This window comes from Sander lucioperca, chromosome 9, assembly GCF_008315115.2.
Source record: "Sander lucioperca isolate FBNREF2018 chromosome 9, SLUC_FBN_1.2, whole genome shotgun sequence".
Lineage (NCBI taxonomy): Eukaryota > Metazoa > Chordata > Actinopteri > Perciformes > Percidae > Sander > Sander lucioperca.
Genome location: NC_050181.1, coordinates 15,285,577 through 15,309,327, shown reverse-complemented (window position 1 = coordinate 15,309,327; position 23,751 = coordinate 15,285,577). Strand labels below are relative to the sequence as shown.

General features: G+C 40.5%; 1 protein-coding gene across 2 annotated transcripts in view; it reads right to left on the bottom strand.

The window, feature by feature from the left end:
- Positions 1-81: 81 nt before the first annotated feature.
- Positions 82-23,751, bottom strand: part of pnocb (prepronociceptin b) — a 30,789-nt gene continuing 7,119 nt past the window's right edge. For both annotated transcript variants that reach the window (XM_031295479.2, XM_031295478.2), the window contains exons 2-3: positions 10,121-10,383; positions 82-2,601 (exon numbers count right to left, since the gene is read on the bottom strand). In XM_031295479.2, the coding sequence (XP_031151339.1) occupies positions 1,945-2,601; positions 10,121-10,261 (798 nt within the window). In that variant the 5' untranslated portion in view covers positions 10,262-10,383 and the 3' untranslated portion in view covers positions 82-1,944. The remainder of the gene's footprint in view (positions 2,602-10,120; positions 10,384-23,751) is intronic.

Here is a 23,751-nt window from a genome sequence, read left to right as displayed (position 1 = left end):
AAATGCCCAATGACACGCAACAACATACTTTCATTATATTTTTGATATATTTTGAATTGTCAATTGTGTTTTTCTTTTTCACATAGGCTAAAAAAAAGGTGTTCCCATCGTAAATTGGTGCATGAAAGTGTATCCAAATGCAGAAAATGAAGTCGTTGATGCTCCAAACTTTCCTGGGGGAGGACACCCAGAACCCTCCACTATGATATGCCCCCCCTCCGTCCCCCAAAGGTAGATTCTGGCCAATATGAATATACAGTTCAGTATACCTACTACAATACATTACTACACCACTGTTAATATCTACTTTTTTCAAGTCTGGTGTGATATTTTAACACACCTGCATCTAAGAATTGTTGGATGTGCAAATGTTTTCTTCGGAAAGATCTTTTGTTTTAAATTGAGTGGCAGTGATATTCCACATTGTGTAATTTGTTGCAAAATTGGCAATTTATAAATCCACTTCTAAGGTGCACATTTATGGCAATAAACATTGTTCTTCGATTCACATATTATGGGTTAAATTAAGGTATAATGAATTGTCCTACAATTTTCACACTTTGCTTTCCTTTAGCATTTAACAGTGAAATCATTTTTTGAGATATTGGAGGGAGGGTGCTGTTCAATGGGAGGGTCCAAAAAAAAAGAAATCATTTATAACACTTCAGAAGGCTTTGCTTTTCTAAAAAGTGAAATCTAAGTTTCAGCCACCCTCCCCACACAATTCATTTTTGTACAGTATCTTAGATGGTTGGCAACTATGATGAGCCAGGAGCTGTCATACAGGCACTATTAATACTATTAATAAATAGACACTAGTTTCCTCAGGTTTTGTCATGATCTTTCAGTTTGACTGTGAAGACCATCTAAATATCAGCCATGAATTAAGCGTATTTGTATATTTGACATCTTATGTCAATTTCTAATTTGACTGTAATTGCAGAATAATCCAAAGAATTCCATAAAATATTATTAAGGACACGACACAACTGATCCCAAGTCAGTATCCAAATGGGCAACATGTTTGTTCCTCAAACACTAGAGGACAGTATAGTTCCACTGAAAGGAGCCTCGGGGAGTCTGCCAACCTGCTGCTCATTCCTTTGAGAGAAACTCATCACTTGCAAGGTTAACATTGAGACCCCTCCCCCCGCTGAATAATATTAACTCAGAACTAAGCGATGGGAACACGGCTTATTTTTGCGTAGGGATGCAAAGTTTCGGTGATTTTTAAAGTTCAGAAAACCAATTTTGCACACGTTGTGTTTAATTAATTAAGTTCCTTGAGCAGTAAATGAGATTCGTAGATCAGTAGTTAACAGTAATTTGTGCTTCGTCACTGTCCTACCATCTGGCTGAACCATCTTGAAAGAAAAGTGCTGGTTCCCTTCCAATTTGATTCTTGATTATAATAATAATAATTGTGTATGATTTGTCTCGTCCCAAAATCCCATTTTTTAAAAGGGGAAGCCTATGCAGTAACGAATGGGTCCATTACATGAGAGCTTGACATTAGTAACACAAACTACAGAGTGCAACAACAACAAAAAGCCGTCCACGCATGCATGAAAGTGCATTCAACATGAGTTTTAAATGTCACACCCTCAGGTCTCACCTCTGGTGAAAAGCTTGCAGTGAACCAGTTTTCCAATCTCATTTGGCCCCTTTTTTTTATTATACCGACACACAAAAAAAAAATATATCCAATTGCACTTCTCTAATTCTTTTATTTGATAGAATGGCGTGAAAATATACTTAATAAGAAGGACATCACGGTCAAAAACATTCCTTGATAATTAGAGACACCAAAAGAGGCGTGGCGAGATTGGCGGAGTCTGTTCTTTTTGGATGACGACGGTGACGTCACGCTTCAAATGCGGAGTGAGATGCTGAAAACATGATCTGGTTGAGGTAACTGGGAGCAGGGAGAGCGACGTAGATGCGTTACAGTTTGTTTTGCCTCCACACGCGAGTAACAGGGATGTTGTTGAACCTGCCGCTGCGGCTGCTCCTCATGCCCAGGTACTGCCTGAGCAGCTGGTTCACTCGCTTCTGACTGTTCCATTTGCGGGCAGATTTCCGGACGCCTATGAAGCCGCCGTAGCGCTTTTGTAGGGGTCTCACGGCCGAGCCGATCAGCTTCCTGTACGCGTGGCGCCCCCTCTGAAAGCCACCAAAGCGTTTGGATAAGGTGACGGCCTCAAAGGCGTCATCCTCGTCCCCTTCCGGCTGGCTGTCGCTCCCCGCGTTCCTCTCGTCCCTCGGCTTCCTCTCTGCGTCCGCCACGCTGAGATCCAGACCCCGCAGGCCCTCCCCCTCCTCGGAGGAGGATTCCGGCAGAGATGTGTCATACTGGGCACTGCGCGGCTCAAAAGGCGCCTCATCCCGCTCCCCCTCCTGGAAGGGCTCCGCGGCCACCGACTGCAGCAGTTCACTGTCAGAGTTCAGATCCAGAGAAGTGAGCTCCAACTCCTGTCCTGCTCTCTTGAACAGAGCGTCTTGCTCCGACAGCGCGGGATAGTGCGATAGCTTGACGGCACGTCTACACACCTCCCATGTGAGCGAAGAGGAGACATGACCCTCACACTCCAACAAACACACCTGTAGAGGAAGAGGAAAGAGTGATGGGTATAGTAGTAGTATGGGTATAGTCAGTAGTTCACTTGACTCATTTATTAATAATAAGGGCAGGGTGCGATTTTCCGGGGGGAGAATGCATGGGATTTCCCCCTTTCTGGTCTTTCTACCATCCCATAACTTCTGCTGAATTATTTTTATCCCCGGTGGGGACAAAATGTATAGTGGTCATACTTCACCAATAGCCTAGACCATATTTTAAGTGTTTTAACTAAGTAAAGCGCTGTAATGTCACCAGTCTATATAATAGTGCCATGGAACGATAAAATCAGAGCAGCGGTTGCTGGTTGTATTTAGCCGCTACAGAGCTCCGGGACGCCGGCTACCAGCGGCGGTTGTTTAGCCGCCAATAGGTGACTGTGAGCCGGCTACAGGCACCGCCAGATGGCGGTCCTGTCAGGGGCCACGGTAGTGGAGTTTAGCCAGAAAAAGTGAGCGTCAGGCGGCGCTGACAGTTAAGTTTAGGCACCACAACGACTCATTACGTTTTGGACAAAGATCGGATTTGGATTAAAACACTACCGAGGAACAAACGAGCGTGTCCTGGGTGAAATAATTTTGGTTTTATGTTGACACCACGTTGTGCTATTTATTTTTGAGATTATTTCCCATTGGATACTGCAGTGCATAAATAAGTGTTTTGGCATGGCTGGCCGAGTGGCACTATATCCATGGTACTGAAAGGGGGATTTAATACTTGCATGTTTTGTTGTGTATGATAATCAATTATTATGTTATTAACTTAGTATTCTATGCAAAAAAAAAGGTATGTATAAAGGCTTTAGGCCGCCCTACACATTATTGTAGGCCCAGTTTAACATGCAACTTCTTCATTTTATACAATATATGTAGTAGGGGATTGAACATTGAAGACCCCTGCCTTAGAAGCATGAATCCATGACAGAATCCTAAAAAGAGTCATGATACAGGAGATTGGACACAGCAAAGAGCAGGCACCCAACAGCGAGATTTTAAGGGAATGTTCATCTACATGCTGTTTTTGTTTGGAAACTGAAACTATCCCCATTGACATCTTGATTATGTTGTTTTATATTTCATAGATTACCAAGATACTGTTTCACAGACCAGTTTTTAGGTTTAACCTCCCAAAATATTAATGCTAACAGTTGCAATGTTAGCAGCTGCATGTTAGGGGCCACATTGGCATTATCTACATTATTGTTATCTCAGTTAAAGGTATAATATGTAGGATGTTGACTAATAGAAAAGTAATCTCTCTCTATTGTCACTTATGACGCTAACTGTGTTTGCTGTTCAGTCAGCGGTGAAGATAGCATACAGTGTGTTTGTCCGAATTTTTTTTTACGGCTGGAAATGGGGTTGATGAGAGCCGTGGGACTGAACCAAAAGTTGGGATCTGGAAAACCAAAACAATACACTGGAAGATGCTAAAATGCTGTGCAGAGCTAAGTGGAAATTGCAGAGTTGGTGATTAATTCTCTGCGGGTTTGTCAATACGAGTAACCCCTTTCAAATTAGAGCCATTTTTCATACAAGAATATTGATTAGTGCAGCTTTAAAGACATTCATGGCCACTTCCTGTGTGCATGTTGTCTTATCAGTAATCAGTCAATCAGTGAGGATAGGTAAGGTTAAAAGCTCTTAAAAAACTTATAAACAAAATCATACTTATATCAAAAAAGGATACAACAGAGTTACACCCTATAGCAGAGATCTCCAACAGGGGGTCTATGACCCACTAGGGGGTCCTTAGAGTAACTGCAGGGGGGCACAAATTATTGTTTGATATTTATTTGAATTTTTTGTTTTTCAAAAATTAAAACATGTCTGAAAATATACATTAACATGCAATCGACATATTATTAGCAAAGATGAATCAGCCTATTCGTAAAAAGGAACAAAAAACATTTAATTTACACAACATTGATTACACGCTAAGTAAGGTAGCCATTATGGTAACCATCCACAGATACAGGTTAAGGATACACTGTGCTTTCCACATGTACAGTATGTTTAACATGATGTATAAATAATATTGATCCATCCATTGTCACCCATTCTGCCCAGTTTAATATGCAACTAAATTTCTATACAATATATAGGGGGTCCCTGCTTTGTCTCTCTTTCAGCTTAGGGGTCCTTGGCCTAAAAAACATTAAAGACCCCTGCCCTATAGTTCTAGATGCACAAATGTACTTAATTATATACCTCGCAGGTGGGCTGATCATGTCAATAAAATAAATATTTTGTCCCAGGTCAGCATATCATTTATGTCATGCACTCCCACTTATTTTTAAACCTAGAAAGTGTTACTACTTTGCTGTCCAACCTGACCCACACTGAGAACGCAGTCTCTTGTTCTGGATTGCTCATGTGTCACTGGAGTTAATGGGTGTTGTTCCCGCTGTGTTCAGCATGTATGGAAATGTATGTGCCAACATGAGACGTCCATCATTCGGTGGCATCTACTTCGGCAAAATGATTGACAGCACAAAATTGGAAGAAATCACGAATCAGTTTGAGGGACAGCAGGTAAATTACGTCCATTTTTCTTTTCCAGATTGACTCTTCAACTTCTGGTAATGATATATTCGCTCTTGAAATGATATATATATTGTATTTTGGAATTGAACTTTTTTATATCTATGCACTTCATCAGAGCTGAATCATTGACTCTGTGCAGTTGTAATGACCTTCCTGTCTTATTATCATCACACCTGACAGTTGGGCTTTATGCCAGAACACTCACAGTACCATACCAGTACGGAGGTAAGGATATACTGTATATATCAGGGATGTTTCTTTTTATATATATATATAATTCGCATATATATATATATATATATATATATATATATATATTATTTAATTGTCTTTGGTCAAAACACTTGCAACTGCACAAGCATTTTATATATTTAACTTTGCACTAATATTTAACCTACTGACTCACTTAAAATAAGACTGAATTTATCATTTATACCCTTAAATGTGAAAAACCACAGTGCATTGCCTTTTCTTCAGACAGCGTAAATAGGCCACAGCTGCCACGCTACACAGACTTATGCAGACACTTCTCTCCTATCACCCTTTTCTTAAACTCCCGAGCCCTCTGAGTTAAATTTCAGCCTGAGGTGCGGAGCAAATCCCATTTACTCGTCAAATCTCGCACAAATGAGATAAATTGCATTGTTATCGGAAAACCTGCTCACATCAAAGGAATGAGAGAAGAGGGAGTTCCGCTGTGAATCTATCAACGGAAATTAATTATCCATCGTAAATGAAATGAGCACACCAGGGGATTCTCCACGTCAGATCAATGGAGCAATCTAAAGGAGTTTATGAGTGAGAGGAGATGTGTGTGTGTGTGTGTGTGTGTGTGTGTGTGTGTGTGTGTGTGTGTGTGTGTGTGTGTGTGTGTATTTATATGCGTGCGAGGCACAGAGGATGAAAATGATGTGAGAATCCTCCATAGTGATGATGCTCCAAAGTCTTTATTTTGTCAGTAGAGTATGGTTCAAGGTTGGTATTTAAATATAATGTCAAGGTTAGACTATTCACATCATCCCTGGTTCAATTCTGGCTGGGGACCTTTGTCACTTGTTCTGCCATCCGTCAAATGAAGTCATTAAAACACAAAACGAATTAGGATAAGGTTGTTGTTGGGTTAAGGTGAAGAAACTCCTCACTTACTGAGCTGTACAGCGTGTTGGCATAACAGAATAGGAAGGGTCACCCTTGAAATCCAACTGGCCACCCCTTGGTGCCATTCCAGAGTCTGCACACATGAATGGCTGATGGCCATGGTAATGCTCACAAGACCATCTGGGATCATTTAATGCGACTAAAACAAAAAGGAAGTCTAGTAACACTGACTGATTGCATCCAACGTTCAAGGATTAAACCAAACATTCCACAACGCTGCGGAGGAGGGTCTGGCTAGTCCACACAGCATTCCGAGATGGGAGAAAAATGTGCTCGGGTTTATTGCCATTTTTTCAACGTTGCCTCTGCAAAATAGCCCCTGGAAGGAACTTGTTTTGGTGGAACGTGTACGTTCCGAGGTTGTTTTAGTTGTGCAACAGAAAAAAAATTTAAAAAAGATTGGACAGATAGGATTTACCCTGCAGAAATCTGAGGAGCAGTTAACCATAGTCCTCAGAAATCCACCGTTTTCAATGGCAACACAAAGAAAGCAGAAGGTGACGGACATCCGGCTGAAATGAGGGACATCCGGCGGAACTAAACAATCCCGGAAATGAAACGTTATTGATATAGACTATGCCCTTTATGACCCGAGTAAGGGCATGGAGGTTGGTGTGGTGTATTGGCGTGTAGCATGTCTGACTGGCATGCAGGAGTAGTTTGCCTCCTGTCACAGTGCTATAATTAGTGTTTGCCTTTACAACAATCCTTTCCTACTCTTAACCAAGTGTTGTAGTTGCCCCCAGAGGCTAAATCGTTGTCGGACCGATAGCCAGTGGGTTCTACAATTGACTAAATGCTTAACTGTTACAATGTACTGGTACTGTACTGTGTACAATGACAATAAAGTTGAGTAAAGTTGTACAGGAAGGTGGGCTTAAATAACAGACATCTCTATGTGGAATGCCAAATGGCCTCTACAACAACAACAAAAATCCTGCTTTTTATATTTACAAAAGACAATATGCAGAAGCTGCTCAGAATTATGAAATAACAGCTGTAGCACAGATGATTAGCACAAATGTAAACAAAAGCTGGCATTTACCGCTAGGATTAGCATTACGCAATGAATGTAGTTAGTGGAAGGTAAGATACTATGAAATGCTTGATGTGTATGTCTGGATGTGTTGAGTGTGTAGGGGTGCACACTAATAAATCAATGGGTCCTGGCATTATAACAAACACCGGTGGCTTTACAGATACTCTTTCAGTCTGGAGTCGGAAACAATGGAATTGCTCAGTGGATTCCATCTGTGGCTCAATGGGAAAGACGCTAACACAATGAGTAGCTGATAAAATGTGTCAGTCTCCGATGTAAGCCTGGGCTGATGATACTGAGCAGCAGTCAATTACAGAGTTCCATTACAACTCCTAAAAAGGTCCCAGCTGTCTTTCTCTGCATCATTATCAGCTAAATTAGCCATCCTACAGCTATTCATGGACGCCCACAGACTATTTTTACCCGCTGACGTGTCTTGCACTGTTTGGAAATGAGATGTGTGCTGCACTGAAGATTTGGTTTGAGTTTGGAGAGCAATCACATTCTCTCAGTGCAGAGGCTGGTATCTTCATGTTGGTCACGAAGCATTGCACAAGTGCTGCAGATACTTACACATGCAAATAATCTCCCCTTTCCACTATGAGACAGAAGTAATATCAATTTTGCTGGTAAAATGCCAACTGTTGAAGTGTTTTAGAAAAACAGCCATAAGGGGTTCATCACTGATCAGACCAAGAGTCGCCAGAGAATTAAGCTTACTGACTTTGGGGATTCTCTGACTTTTCCTCTAGCGCATAAGGTTGACACTTTAGTTTTTTAGAAAATGTCTAATACAAGAAGAACTTCGATACCCCATCTTTGCTCATAGTGCCATCATCAAGTTACATTTTTTAATTTGTAACACTTTGGTTTACGGCCAAACACCTGTAAAACTACTAACATTCCCATTGTCGTGTTATTGGGCATAGATTCAAGCGACACATAGTAGAGCAACTGAACAGCATTTATTAATGCGTCATTCCACAAAAAAAACACATCCATTCACGTAATCCCGAGCACCTAGTAGTTCCGGTACTTCCTGTTAGGCCCTTCATAATAAAACCCGATTACACCACACCCATCAGCCTCAGCTGTACTTTGTGTTTATTGCTTATTAGCAAATTAAACATGCTAGTGATGGTGAACATTTTAAACATTACACTTGATGTAATGTGTGCATGTATGCATTGTCATTGTTAGCATGTTAGCATGCTGGTGTTAGCATTTAGATCAAAGCACCATCGTGCCTATGTACAGCCTCACAGAGCTGCTAGCTTGGCTCTTCAGATGCATTCAGACCAAGCGAAAACCTCCGGTGCTAAAAAATGAAATGAGTTTCCAATGTGGAAGTGCAAAAACTGCAGTTACTTAAGTGGCCACTTGAGGCTGGCTCTAAAAGGGACTCAATCCTCATATAGACCCCCATGTTAAAATGCCCAACTTTAAAGCAGAATTAAACATGTGTACAGCCTGGTACAAAAAAATGGTTTAGCTCTATAGCTAAGTTCCCCCTTCATGACTCATGACAACTGTGGGGGGGGGAGACAGCTAGCTAGACTATCGCTCCAATCTGAGTTTTCTGTTGCACGACTAAAACAACCTTTGAACGTACACACGTTCCACCAAAACAAGTTCCTTCCAGAGGCTATTTTGCAGAGACGCCGTGGCTCCGCTCTGCGCTTAGCGCTGGCCAAGACGATTGTGATTGGTTTAAAGAAATGGCAATAAACCAGAGCACGTTTTTCTCCCATCCCAGAATGCAGTCTGGACGAGCCAGACCCTCCTAGGCAACGCTGTGGAGATAGCTGAGTGTAGACTGTAGGCTTCATTCGGCCCGTCTAAGCTCTGACGAAACTCCACCTCTTTGCCCATTTTTGGATTAGCTGACGTCAGGCACTGCCAAGAAGGCGACAGCCAGATAGAGCCACCATAAGCCACTCACTGTGACTTTTGATGGTGACATCACGTCAAAACTACGTCCATATTTCGTACAGCTTTCTCATTTATTTGAATGGAGGCAGTCTGTTGGAAGCCACCATAATAACGTTCCTTAATTGTAAAATCCTGTCTTTGAGTATTACAAACCATTGTTTTGGCTACTTATTAACTTAAATGCATCATCTGTTACTCCAACTAGACTTCCTGGATCGAATTTCATTGTCTCTGGTATCTGCACTGTTTTAACGCAAGCCTATTTTCAATGTGAATCCCTGCTTAATCTTGTTAGTTGGCAAATAGAACAGCTTTGCTATTATACATTTGTGTTAACAATGTGCAGTATGTACCACAGCGCCTTTTTTTTACTACCACTGGGGGTATACAACTAGAAATCTTCCTGAAAATAAGTTTTAAAAGATTTGTGGAGAGGCTTTTTGCCTTTAATTGACAGAAAATGTTTACTTGGTACTCGTTTTAGCCCATCGACCACTATGGCTCCCCAAGAATAAAATTCAACAAATTCATTATTTGTTAAATACTTTGGGGGACTGCTTCGAAAAATACAATCTACCCCTATATTTACTCCCATGTACACAGGCAAAAAAAGTGTACACAGTACGCATTACAGAAGCTCTTATCGTGATTCAAGATAACTTACTCATACAATCACAAACACAGTGCTGCTGTACCCACACCGACACACACACTACAGTGTTGACAAGACATGTTCTTATCAACAGTGACTCACAATGACAAACAGTGACAAACAGTGACACACACACACACACACACACACACACACACACACACACACACACTCACCATGGTGTTGAAGGCTTGCTGCATCTGCTGCTGCTGCTGAAAGACCAAGCTACAGGCCACACAGTCCCCTTGGCAGTCACTGCGTCCAGGGGTGAAGCGACATGCCAGCAACACCACCAGGTTCCACAGAGGGATCTTCATCACTCAGCACAGCCAAGCAGGCAGGGACAAACAGGAGCCCAGGCAGGTACAACAGAAGAGTCTAACACAAGGGTCAACAGCTGGAGAATCTGGGAGATAAAGCCTATGGGATCTGGTCCAGCCTACAGGGAGAAAGCAGACAGAGTCACAGATGCATTGCCTCGATTCAAGTTTATAGTTTATCATTAGCTGGATTTGGGCGGTCAGTCAAAGCGTTGGTGGTGGGAAAGTGTTCATCCAACACCAGGAGATGGGCAATGTGGGTGGGCTGGAGAGAGATCACAACCTGAGGCAATCAATCAGAAAATGGGTATTTTCCAGTGGTCAGGAAACAGCCACTACAGGCTGCAGGGGTGGATCACTGATGGAAAACATACAGCAAAAGTTGGAGATTCACATTGGACATCAGGACACCATGGTTCACATCCATAGACTGTATATTAAGATGGACGACGCGTCTCCACTTCCTCGTACTGTACAAAAGTGAATTTTGGAGCCAGAGTCTGCACAGTAGTGATCAGGCGGTGGAGCCGCTGTACCAAAGTCCTGTCCATACAATCACCTGACCAATCGCGAGTCAATCACAGCTGTCAATCATAATGTTTCACCCTGTTTTAATAGCATCAAATAACTAATAAAAAAACAAACGTATCCATTGGATAAGAACAACCTAAAATTACAGTAAATCTTTGAAAAAAAATTATTTGAGGTTTACTTCGATTTTTTTGTTTGGTCCATGTCCCATCCGCTAACACTGAGGGGGCGCGATGTATGCCCAATATTGCAGCCAGCCACCAGGGGGCGATCCAGATGTTTTGGCTTCACTTATACAGTCTATGCATCAACCCCTGGTCGTGCCCTGTATCAACAAAAGCTGCTTGGTAAAGGCTACAAATCTGTGATCCAGGTGCACAGTGTTTGTTGCTTGACCTCCACTCCCTGACCCCCATTTATCCTGCCACTCACCACTATATCATCCAATAACACAAAGATAACAAAGAAATAACAGCCACTCAGAACATCCTAGATTGCCTCTGTCCATAGACTGCGGCCTCGTCAGAAACATATGGCCTCTGCAAATTTATGAACCAAGACCATGGCTAGGGTGAGCCAACGTATTTATGCCCTTTATGTAATTCTCACTCAGTTATGAGATTTAGGGAAATTGATTGTAAGTAACTTAAAGTTTCCCTGTAGAGTTTTAGACCTCTAGTATCACTATGGAGCTGTTTTTCTATGAGTGAGACCCTGTTTTGTTTATCTCATGTGTGCACAGGGAAGCACGTTCATGCCAAATACAGTCCTACCAATGGTGTCACACTATTCCAATAACCAACAGGTGGTGGTGACACTCCAAGATAGGCTGCAGTGTGCCAGCAAAGGCAGTGAAGAAGACAGCAAAAGAAGACAGCAAACTAGTAAACGTGGATGTAAACAATGCAGTATTTAAAATACTTCTGGTACTTCTTCTGGAAGTATTTTTGTAATTTCTTATGGCTTAACACTGCTAAATTTTGAATGACCTTTTATGTGTCTTTAAAATAAAGGACGATCTTTTGACTCCTTTTTGATTGTGAACATATTAAGATAGTTGTGTAGTCATGATTAATACAGATATTGAGATGATTAACATAATATAAATATGACTAATATAAACTATGTCACATATGATTAATAGCAGTATTAATAGTTACTGTTGTAAAGGACATGTTGAGTACTTTTATATTGAAATGACAGAGCACTATGAAAAATAGGTGCCATAATGCTAAAACCAGGGTAGGCTTGAAAGGGTCACATTCTATATTAACAACAAAGCTGAAAAATGAATATTCTGAGGATAAAAGCAAGGGTATAACATTGGGTTCAACAGTGGGGGGGTTGAGAGCTCCACTTTAGAGCAAAATTAAAATTTAGAACACAAAACACTTCATTTCCTGCATTCTGGAGATTTTTTTCTGCAACAATTTGTGCTTTTTCTGCATCAATTTATGGTGCACACGTCTTTGTTTATGTAAAGGAAATTATAATAGGTTTTTGGGGTGGGTTGCACTGGCCAGTTTTGATTACCCTCGCCCCCCCATCACCCCTGTAAATTACGCCTATGGATAAAAGAAATCTGGATGATGCAGGAATCTACATTTACAATGAGAAGAATTGCTGAATGCACTGTTATGTAACATTAAATGTGTTCTGTTGACCCACACAAGCCCCTATCTGGTCAAATGGAATTCACACTCGTAATGTTTTTCACAGGTTTGAATGAGACGGAGACAAGTGGTAGAAGTCACAGCCAGTGGCAACACAATCCCAAAGTAAAGATATGATATTGACGCGAGTGAAGACAAATCTTAATAATACACCGAGTGGTGAGTGGTCGTATTGATGGGAACACTGATGTGAAAAAATAAATAAATAAGTAAAAACGAACACACCGTGACCGCTTCCACTGCACCACATTACCACTCGCAGTCAATAGCACATGAAACGGGTCGAGTGTGACTCCGGCCCATTTACAAGTATATAAATGGCTTTATGGGAAATCATTAGAGGGACCTGTTTGTTTGCCTTGCTGAGATGTTTTGTGTGATGATCATTTGCTAGCCTGCTGACTAAGCCCATTTGATATTGTTATGTTGTCCCTTAAGTGGCCCCTACTAAGTAAGTTGAACAAATGAGTAAACCAGCACAGCATAAGTGATGGTGTAGGCCCCGGAATATGCTCCAGCATTACAAAGACTTGGCCCTCACACATTGATAATATTCTGCCAGAGTGTATGAATATGAACACTGAGGTTTTTGTCAACACCATTATTAGTACTGAGAAGTCATGCAATGTCTGTCATAAGCTTATGTTAAATTGTATAATTTGTTTGCCTTCACATATTCAGAGGTTCATATTAGAACATTGTGATTTAGGCTTTTAGCTAAACAATATGGGGACAGCATCAGATCATCTAAGGTACAACAGCACATTTTCAGAAACTATTATATCCACATAAAGCTTTCAAACTTAAATTATATATATATCCATTTTCATCTTTTACAACATTTGTTTCTTTTGTATTTTCAGTATATGTTTTGAGTATGATTTGTTGAATACACATTCATAAGATCAATCTTTCAAGCGCAAACCTACTTTTTCTCTTTTTTTAAAGCTGTGTTAATGTGTTGATTCAATTTATCCAGGACATTTTGTTTTGAAGTTTTTTACCAAATTTTCATAATGAACAAAATGTTGCGAACTGTTTTTCTGCTTGGGGGTGAAGATGTGTTTACATTCTGAGTTTTGTTTAATTTTTTTTTATTTGTTTAAAATCTGTGGAAAATCTGCGTAAAATTCTGCGGAACATTTTGCGAAAATGATTTATTCATTTTAATTAGCCTGCAGATTTGTTGAAGGAAGATTTATTTAGCTGCATCTGGCTTGTGATGAATTGGCAGGAGAGTGATTTATATTGTTCTAAAGGCTCTAAAAGCTCTGCTGCCATCTCTCTTTTGAATGGAAGCCGTTATTGTTAGTGAGAAACGATTGACAAGGATATTAAGTGTTAATGGGCTACGTTATCAATCTGCCGCCTTGAGATGTTTATAGGGGGTATAATAGTGAGCTGGATGTAATTTGTATTGGGTTGTATTGGTCAGCTCGTTGACACAGGATGAGTTAGAGTGACTGCACTTGCTCAATGTTAATTAATTGCATACTCAAATCTGTTTGCACACCTCTTGTCCCCACACAGCATATCACACTTAACCCTTTCCTACCCAATAATACATCCGGGAGAGTGCCCTGCGCTGAGGTTGCCGCATTCAACATGTTTAATGTGGAGAAGTATTCCCCACAGAATGGCCACTTTCAGGCTGTGCGTTTCTGAGATCTATAGCTGGCATCATAGCTTTGGTGTGATGCAGTGCATATGGCAACTTTCAATATTTGTGTCTCAGTTTTGGAATACAATGGCCAGCATGCCTCAGTTGATATTTCAGTAAATATGGATTTAGTGCAGCCAATTGGAAAAGCATACGGAGCCAAGCAATGATCGGTTTAGGTGAATGTGAGCTGCTTTCTTTTCTTCCACAGAGAATGAATGAACATATAAAAGCTGAAAAAGGCAGAGCTCATGAACATCTGAACTACTGAATCCCTGCTTTTCAGTGGCGGTTCTAGACTATTTCAAATGGAGAGGCCAGGCTGGGGCCACATGCAATTTTAGGGGTACCAAATATATTAAGCACAACCCTCTAGATTTGGTTGTACAAAAGACTAACGATACACATATAACAATGAACACAAGAATACTCATTCAGTGTTAACCTACATTTTATTTATCACTGTACATGAATAATATCTAGGGATTGACCAATTATCGGCACTGGCCGATTATATGTGGCCGGTGTTTTATTTGACTGATAACCGATAAAGTTAATTAATTAAAAAGTGCGCTACTTTGGCTCTGCTACAGCTCTGGAAGCCGTCTGCAACACTTGTTAGCATGTTAAAACTTCAGGAAGCTATTTTGATGCTTGCTTTTGAAGCTATTTATTTATGTTTTTGACTGTTTTTTTTGTTTAAAGGTTTAGTTTTTATTAAATAATTGCTTAAAACATTTAAACAAACTTGTATATTGGAGTTTGTAACATTTCAAAATGGTAATTTTGACCAGAAGATTTTCATTTTTACGGTAAATGCATTTCGGTTCCAAATATTGGTTATTGGTTTTATTAACTACCAATTATCGGTATCGGCCTTAAAAAAACAGTATCGGTCAACTCCTTATAATATCCCCTCTTTGGGGATAAAGGTGGGGTTAAAAATGAACGAAATATTTTGCCACAATGTTAGGGGTGCCAGAGGGGGGGTCAAGGCTTAATATTACAGGGGCTTCTTACTTTTTGGTCAGGGCCCTTGCTCTGGGGATGGCAATGTAGGTCAGTCCACCACGTTTGTCCAGTCTGAAATATTTCATATGTACACATGGTACCCAGAGACAATGAATCCTAATGACTTTGGTGATCGTCTAACTTTTCCTCTAGCGCTACCATGAGGTGGATGTTCATGGTTTTGAATGAAATATCTCTATTCTCTAACAACTATTGGATGGATTGTCATGAAATGTGGTAGTGTCTCATGCTAACATGCCAAACTAAGAGGGTGAACATGGTAAACATTGTGCCTGCTAAACAACGGCAAATTAAAATGGTCATCGTGTGCATGTTAGCATGCTAGTTAGCACCAAAGCTTAAAGGGATACTTTGCCGATTTCAATCCAGCTCTGTCATGTTTGTGTAGGCGGTGTGTTTAGAGGAACAGTGTGTGGCTTCCCTCAGTGGCGCCAGACAGTGAACAGTGCTTGGCCTGCAGTAATCCGCCAGGTAACGCAAATCATCCGGCAGATCTCGGTAGACCTCTGCTGCTCGGAGCTCTGTGCAGTGCGGCCACAGAGGGAAGTCTTCAGATCCTTTACTTAAGTCAAAGTAGTAATACCACACTGTAAAATACTCTGTTACAAGTAAAAGTACTGCATAGAAAATGTTACTTAAGCAAAAGTATGTAAGCATAATCAGGAAAATGTACTTAAAGTATTAAAAGTAAATGTACTCAATGCAGAAAAATCCTTGCATATTAGAAACTGGAAACGATCAAAAGTGTTCAATCGACTAATCATTTCAGCTGGATTTAGCCTATATATATTGTTGGGTTACTTTATAACACAATATTGTATTTTATAAACTACATGTTTTTGGTGTGCAAAAATCTTAATTTGTAAAGTAACTAAAGCTGTCAGATTGTCACATTCCACCACTGCCCACACTGCCATGACAGAGCTGGATTTAAATCAGCAAAATATCTCTTTGAGTACAGAGTGGCTAGCATGGCTGTAGACTCTATTTGCACGGGACTAGTATTACCTGGGGACCTCTAGTAGTTTGTAATAATAACTTTATCTAAATCCCGTGCAAACCTGCCATGTCAGTAATTTGTTAAATGAAAATTTCACCGCAAATTACCTACCATATTTTGCCAAACACAGAGGTTGTATGATAATATTATTCAAGTGCAAATCACCATCTCTGTGATTCTGGGTTGCATTGGCTGCTTTGACAATTTTGAATGAAAGTTTTGACAGAGCCTTGACATCGTATCTGTTGAATGTCAGTAAATTTGAATAAAATACATGTACAACATGCTTTGCTTATCCCGCGTGAATGCCCCACGAGAAAAGGGGTAATTTCTAAAACACATGAGGTCCCCTGGTAATACTAGTTCTGTGCGCATAGGGCTTTAGTCTTTTTAAGACAAAATACAACATTTAATTTTCATACGTCAACATTTCGGTACACAGAGCTTTCTCCGTGTTCCAGTAATTGGTGTTATGAGTTGCCAATGGTGATTTGTATCAAAAAACACTCCATTAAATGGAACTGCAGTGATCTGACAACACAAAGTTACATCTTATTGGGAATATACAAAGCAACATACACAATGTACTAGGGCTGCACAATTAATCACAATTTTATCAAAATCGCAATATGGACTAGTGCAATATCCAAATAGCAGGGGAAGACGCAATATTGGTTAAAGCAAAAGAAAAAAGTGCTGCAGAGACGTCCCACTTTTCCAGCTATCTTTAAGAGGAGACACTGCAGTGAATAGGGGGGAAACAATTTACTAATAAATATTACAGTCAAACTTCCTTAGTTGATTACTTACATTACAACAATTGTTTTTGTATTATTATTAATACATTTTCTAAAATTTGTATGTTTAAATGTGTAAATGAGGCATTATTGAACGTTAACGTTTGGCAAATTTAGGACAAAATTTACAGGCACAAATAGACGTATAAACAGTATGGTAAAATAATAATATAATAAATGTGTATTTGGGAATTTTTTTTCATAGAAAGAAACTGGTACTGAAACAGAAACTGTAAAGAAAAGGACATAATATCAAACAAATAAAAGACCATTAGTTTACGACTATATAATCTATATCCACGACCTTCCCCTTCCAGGATTGCTCTGTTGCCGCCGGAAATTCTGCTGGATTTCACTCTTTCCGGCCGGATATCCGTTAACTTCCGCTTTCTTTGTGTTGGAATTTTAAACTCAGGTGGATTTATGAGGACTATGGTTAACTGCTCCTCAGATCTCTGCAGGGTAAATCCAGACAGCTAGCTAGACTATCTGTCCAATCTGAGTTTTCTGTTGCACAACTAAAAATACTTTTGAACGAACAAACGAACCACCAAAACAAGTTCCTTCCCGAGGCTATTTTGTAAAGTCATCATGAAAACAATTAATTTTTTTTTTCTTTGGTTATTGATTTTTGTTTGATACTTGAAAAACTTTTGCTTGGACTTAAAAGGCACAAATCTAATTCCATAGATACATGATGTAGGCCTACTGTACCGTACACAGATAAAGTGTTCGCTGGGAAAGTGAGGCCCCAACACACTAGGTTTTAAACCAGGGCAACAAGACAGCATAATCCGTCCAGGAGCCTGGCAACTCATTACAATAAGAATTTGCATTTGAAAAAAGATCTTTATCATTCACAAATAGAAACAACCTTGCCCTTCTAAATGAACGCTGGCATGAAAGCAAAAAGAAAATTGACTGTAACAAGAGGACCGATGTCACACTAGTTTTAGATGAGCCTTTTCATCTTGCACAAATAAATGCTTCTACCCGGTCCTTTCCAAAACAAATGTTCTGTTTTATGCTTCCATTAGGGTTAACTAAGACCCTGAAAATGTTACGTGTTTTCAAGATAAAATGTTTTTCTCTTTCATTCACACAGGAAGCAATCAGAGCGTTGACAAAAGGACCATGGGTCTCATGCATTTGGTTAGTTTTCTGAGTACATTTATTTTGGCCGTGCCTGAAATACATAAGAAAACCTGGAGTAATGTTGAGTTGCTGGATTCTTTCCCCTACAATTTTCTTGAAATTGCCAAAAAATATATTGTCTTGAGATTTAAGGGGAAGGGAATTGCAGTTTTTATTTTGAAATCAAGGAGAGGATACACAAAGAACAAATCCATGGGTTGTTTGTTCCTACCCTCTAATACGACCCACGAGAGCATTTTTCATCCTCATATCTATACCAGAGAACGTAATGGTCGCAGTTTTTAAGCGTAACGGCCGCAATTTAGAACATAACGGTCACGGTTTTAAACACGTCGTTAAGGTTGTAAAACGGTTGCAGTTTGGTTAGGTTTAGGCACCGAAACTGCTTAGCTAAGGGGATAGTTAGGGTTAGGGTTAACTTCAGGTTATTAATGTGATGCTGAACATGAGATTTGCGAAGTAAAAAAAAAACAAAAAACTTGCTGTTTACTTTCATTTTAAAATGGGACTCGAACCGTGCTCGCCTGGGTGAACGTCCGGTGTTTGCCTCCTTATGAGGAACTTGGCGCTGCAATACTTTGTCACATTTACTTTCCGTTTCTGCAGTCTTTTTTAATTTGGAACAAAGGAAAAAGAAATCTGCTCTTGCTATAGAATCACCGTTTATTTACAGAAAACTAACGTTTCGGTCCCTCTGGACCTTCATCAAGAGTTGTTCCAAGTTGATGATATTTTCCAACGCACCTGCATGTGCTATGAAAAAAATGCAGTCTTTTTAATAAAATGTAATGTTAGATTAAGCCCCTCTCCCAACGCAAATAATTTTCGTACGGCCCCTAAAAAGAAAAAAAAAAAAGGCCCTTTTGTGTTTCTAGCGAAAGCCAACAAGTGAATGGATGAGAGCGGGATCTGAGCAGCCTGTGCCCCTTTACACAGTTGTAAAGCGAAGTGCATTAATAATGCTAACGGCGGGATGAATTAGCATTAGCGGCTTTAATGAGGGGTGGAGAGGGGGCCAAGGTGTCATGAATGTGAGGGGGGGGAGAGAAGAAAAGCTCTGTGCTCGTCTCTGATAAAGCTCTGACTCACTCTATCTCATCCATTAGTCGTTTGCATGAAGCTGAAACGCACAAAGCAGTCTGCTAATGCACAGATAACCTAGGGGTCTCTCTCTCTCTCTCTGTTCCCTTCCTGCTCCCACTTCTGCATCCACTTTCCTCTTCTTGTTGCTCTGTTCTTGTCTCAACCCTCCCTTTCTTCTTCCACTCATCCCTCAGTGATTCTCCTCTATTTCCACGTCTGTGGATAAAGGTTGAGATATTTTTATCATGTTGTCTTCGGGTCAAATTTGACCCATTTTCAAAAGTTTCAATATCAAAAATATTGGGTTTCTTCCAACCAAATTGCCCGAAAATAAGATGGATGGTTCTGTATACACGAAACAGGCTGTGATTATCCATCAACATACGTTCCTCGGATCTTAACTATTAGTCAAAATAATTTTATTTTATAAATTTTTTTTTTTACTCAATAGTAATATAAATGAGCTTCATTGACCATGAATTCCAAAAAGAAATGTAAAACTAGTGGTAATAGGTTACACTGTTAGACATTTCCAAGGTTTTTTTTTTAAATTCAAATTTACAGTCTCTAACCGTATATTCCTTTTACAGCAACACTTAGTTACTGTAATTGTATATAAGGTTGGCTAGGAAGATGTAATACAGCATTGGGTGATCATTTTTCTACTTCATGCTTTATAAAGAGGCAAAACAGACCATAACAAGTGCATGGTCGACGGGAAGACATGGTGTGTAGATTTTAACTCCCCTTCATTAAGGCCAAGCTGGAGCCAGGAGCACCCAAAGATGGATGGCATGAAGATGTGGTCACTTTGAGTAGTAAAATTCCACCCAGTCCACCTATTACATCTCACGGGCCATTAATGGTACTTCATTAATTCTGAAAAACCTGAGGAAATTCATGAGTGTTTTATCACCTTACATCCGCTTGTAATCGCTTGTTGAAAATGCTTTGATCTGAGATAATGGGCTAATAAAGTGCGGTTGAGTGTGTGAATGAAGAGTGGAGAAAGACAAAGACAGGCCTCATAATACGGATTCAAAATTCATAGTTTCTCCAGTCTAGTTCTGATACATTTCTAAGAAAGCCCGAGAGTATGAATACAATGGAGATAAATGGAATTTTGTCAGTGAAGCTCATAAAATTTTATTGACTCTGTCCCAGTTACTCTGGATAATCCACAGCCCATGCACTCCCATCAGGGCTGTTTCTTTGGCAGAAAGTAGTGCCACTGAAAACTGTTGACACCAAGGTCTGTTGATCAATCAGAGTCACTTGGAAAAGATGCTGCTAAAAAAAATATTCTCTTGTCATTTTTTAATGCTGTGAGTGCAACAACACGCCGACTTATTGGGACTTATTGGGACTTTAGCTTATTCACCGTATCCCCCAGAGTTAGATAAGTCCATACATAGCCTTCTCATCTCCGTGCGTGTTGTAACTCTGTCTGATGCCCCCACCGCTAGCCTAGCTTAGCCCAGATCCTGGAGGTAACCGGCTCCAACTAGCCTACCGCTCCCAATAAGTGACAAAGTAACGCCAACATTTTCCTATTTACATGTTGTGATTTGTATAGTCACAGCGTGTACAAATAACAACGTCACATGAGACACAGCCATCTTCTAACCGTATACAAATTGAGAACTATATTCTCAGAAAGGCGAAGCACTGCTACTTGAGCGGAGTGATTTGCTTGCAGCACCTGAGAAGCCCCGTGGTGAGAAGAGATTAGCAGTGCTTCGCCTTCTGAGAATATAGTTCCCAGTTTGTATACGGTTAGAAGATGGCTGTGTCTCATGTGACGTTGTTATTTGTACACGCTGTGACTATACAAATCACAACATGTAAACAGGAAAATGTGTTATTTTGTCACATATTGGGAGCAGTAGGCTAGAGCTGGTTACCTCCAGGATCTGTGCTAAGCTAGGCTAGCGGTGGGGGCGTCAGACAGAGTTACAACATGCACGGAGATGAGAAGGGTATGTATGCCTCCCCCTGGGCCTCCCCTTACTAATTATTGGTCCCCCCCAGTGTCACCCCACTTAGAAAATCCTGGAAGCGCCCCTGCATAGAAGCCCAAAGAAAACCACAAGAATCACGTGAATCAACACCAAACATGACTGACTGTTGTCACTGTCACAACACAGATAACAAGTCATTCTTTCTAAAAATCCTTCCGTTCCGAGTAGGATTTACACACACGGCCCACGGGATCACCTGTGCACACAGCAGTATAAATCCAGCCTGCGCAGCCACAGATAAACAGCGTGTGACTCAGTGGAGAGTTTAGAGGACAAGGAGCAGGAGAAGGTGCGCTTGCAGTTGTGCCCTTCCTCGGATCCTGAAATGACTCATCTGAGAGAATGCGCTTAATCCATTTTAGACGGGTCTGCTACAGCTGCACCAGATTGCATGATTGTACCTGTTACCTGCCCCGTAGCGTTCCCATCTAGTTATTGTCACATTGACGCAGGATTGACATATTGTGAGCAACACAAATGGGAAAAGAGGTCATGATGATGCAGTAGTATATGCAGTTAAATTCAAGCTCATAAAGATTGTGATAACGTATAATTACATGCTATAGGGACACGTTTTATCTCACGAATTCTCTTTGTCTTACTGTAATCATATCTACTGGAAGAATCACACTTCCTGCTTCCTTGATAACTATGTGCCTTTATCTTGCATCGCAAGTTCTTCAGGAAATCTTATCTTATGTAGACTGTTGAGCACACAAAATTTAGTGGAAATATGATAAACCATATCTTATTTTCTCCTCATATCCCACATAGACTATAACGCTCACACGTACACATTCGTACAAATATTAAGTGGAGATTTGATACTCTTTATATTCATATTTGGATCCTTTCGAGGCACCATCACATCAGATAAATTGAGCATATCATCACTACTGTTTCCATCAATTGTACTCGCAGGGTTTCTTTTAATTGGAAACATACTTGTACCTGAGGGGTAGATCCCAGCACCAGATATGTCTTTCATAGTGGGGACTTGCACCAACAATCATTTCATTGAGTCCCTATGAAGCTGTCTTAATAGCCCCCCAAAATAATATTTCTCACCAGGCAGTTCAACTTGGATGATAGAACACTGATAGGGAGAGCAGAGTGCAGTACAGACACATCGCCTTTGGATTTGGCTGATAAACTGTCACACAGGCTGAAGCCGATGCGGTATTAGATGAGTGCGAGTCTGTCGGAGAAAAATAGAAAAAAGGGGGCGGACGCTGTTTGAGATTTCAGAGGAGTGCATTTGCGTGAATCTTGACTCTTTGTTCCCATGTCAAGTTCTAGAGGATTTATTTAGCTATTTCTTTCATACTTCTATAAGACCAGAAAAGAAAGTGACAGGCACTGACATAGGGGGAAATGTTTTATGATTCTGTAATCAAACTAAACCACCTAGAACGCACTCTAAAATCCTGCAGAAGAATCTACTTTGGCCAGACATCCTTCGCAGTTAAGTGAGCCAAGACATGGAATGAGCCGCCCATTGAGCTAAAAGCAATACAAAAACATAAGCTTTTTAAAATCAAACTGAAGTTTTCAATTGTTAATCAGACCTGTAGTAACTTATAGGGGTGGGGGGGATGGTACAGGTGTACAGTATGTGCTTATATGTCTTTTTTTGTAATAATATGTTTCATATGTGTTTTTTATATTAAAAGTCCTTCTAGGGATGGGTATTGGAAATTAGCAATAGCTATAAATGCTGTGATGCTGTATATCAGAATTAGAGATGTTCCGATACCGATACCAGTATCTGAACAACCTGATCTCACAGAATTCCGTTAAATGAACTCAAAATCTGTGGCAGTTTCACGGAATCACCAAAAATTCCGTGATGGGCCCACGGAAGAATTCCGTGAAATGAACACGGCCCCTTAAGTTAAGGAAAAGGTCGTTGGTGGGCTTACGTTTCCATGACACGCGGGACAACAACGGGACGGTTGGGTTTAGGAAGAGAAGAACGGGATGGTTGGGTTTAGGAAATGTGACACGCGGGACACGATCTCCGGTCTCCTGGGTGAAAGTCCTTGTGTTTGACCCATCCAGCACCCCAACCAACCTCCCTACGCAGATTTTCGGGCTTTCATACTACTCGCTTCCGTAGTCGCTCCTAATGCTACGTCATCTTCTCATTGACTTTACATTGGCATTGTTTTCCGTGGTGGCCACACGGAATTTTCACACATTCCGTGCCACCACCACGTAATGCGGTGTTAACAGTTCGTGATCATTTCACGGAATTCAGTGAGACCAGACTGTATCTGAAAAGCCTCCTATACCGCCTCAAATGCTGCTATCAGAATCGGCAAGTACTGGAGTTTATGCACCGATCCGATAACATGTAATTTAGCCCTGAAGAAAATGTACTTTAAAGTGATTTAGTTATGTTCTTTTTCCGTTATGACTGACTGACAAACTGGATAGTAAAAGAAAGTTCTGCGGCGTTCATTGTTTGTGCTTGTTTATGTTTCACAAAAAGTTTAACCTGAGCCAGGCTGACAACAAAGATAGAAATCATAT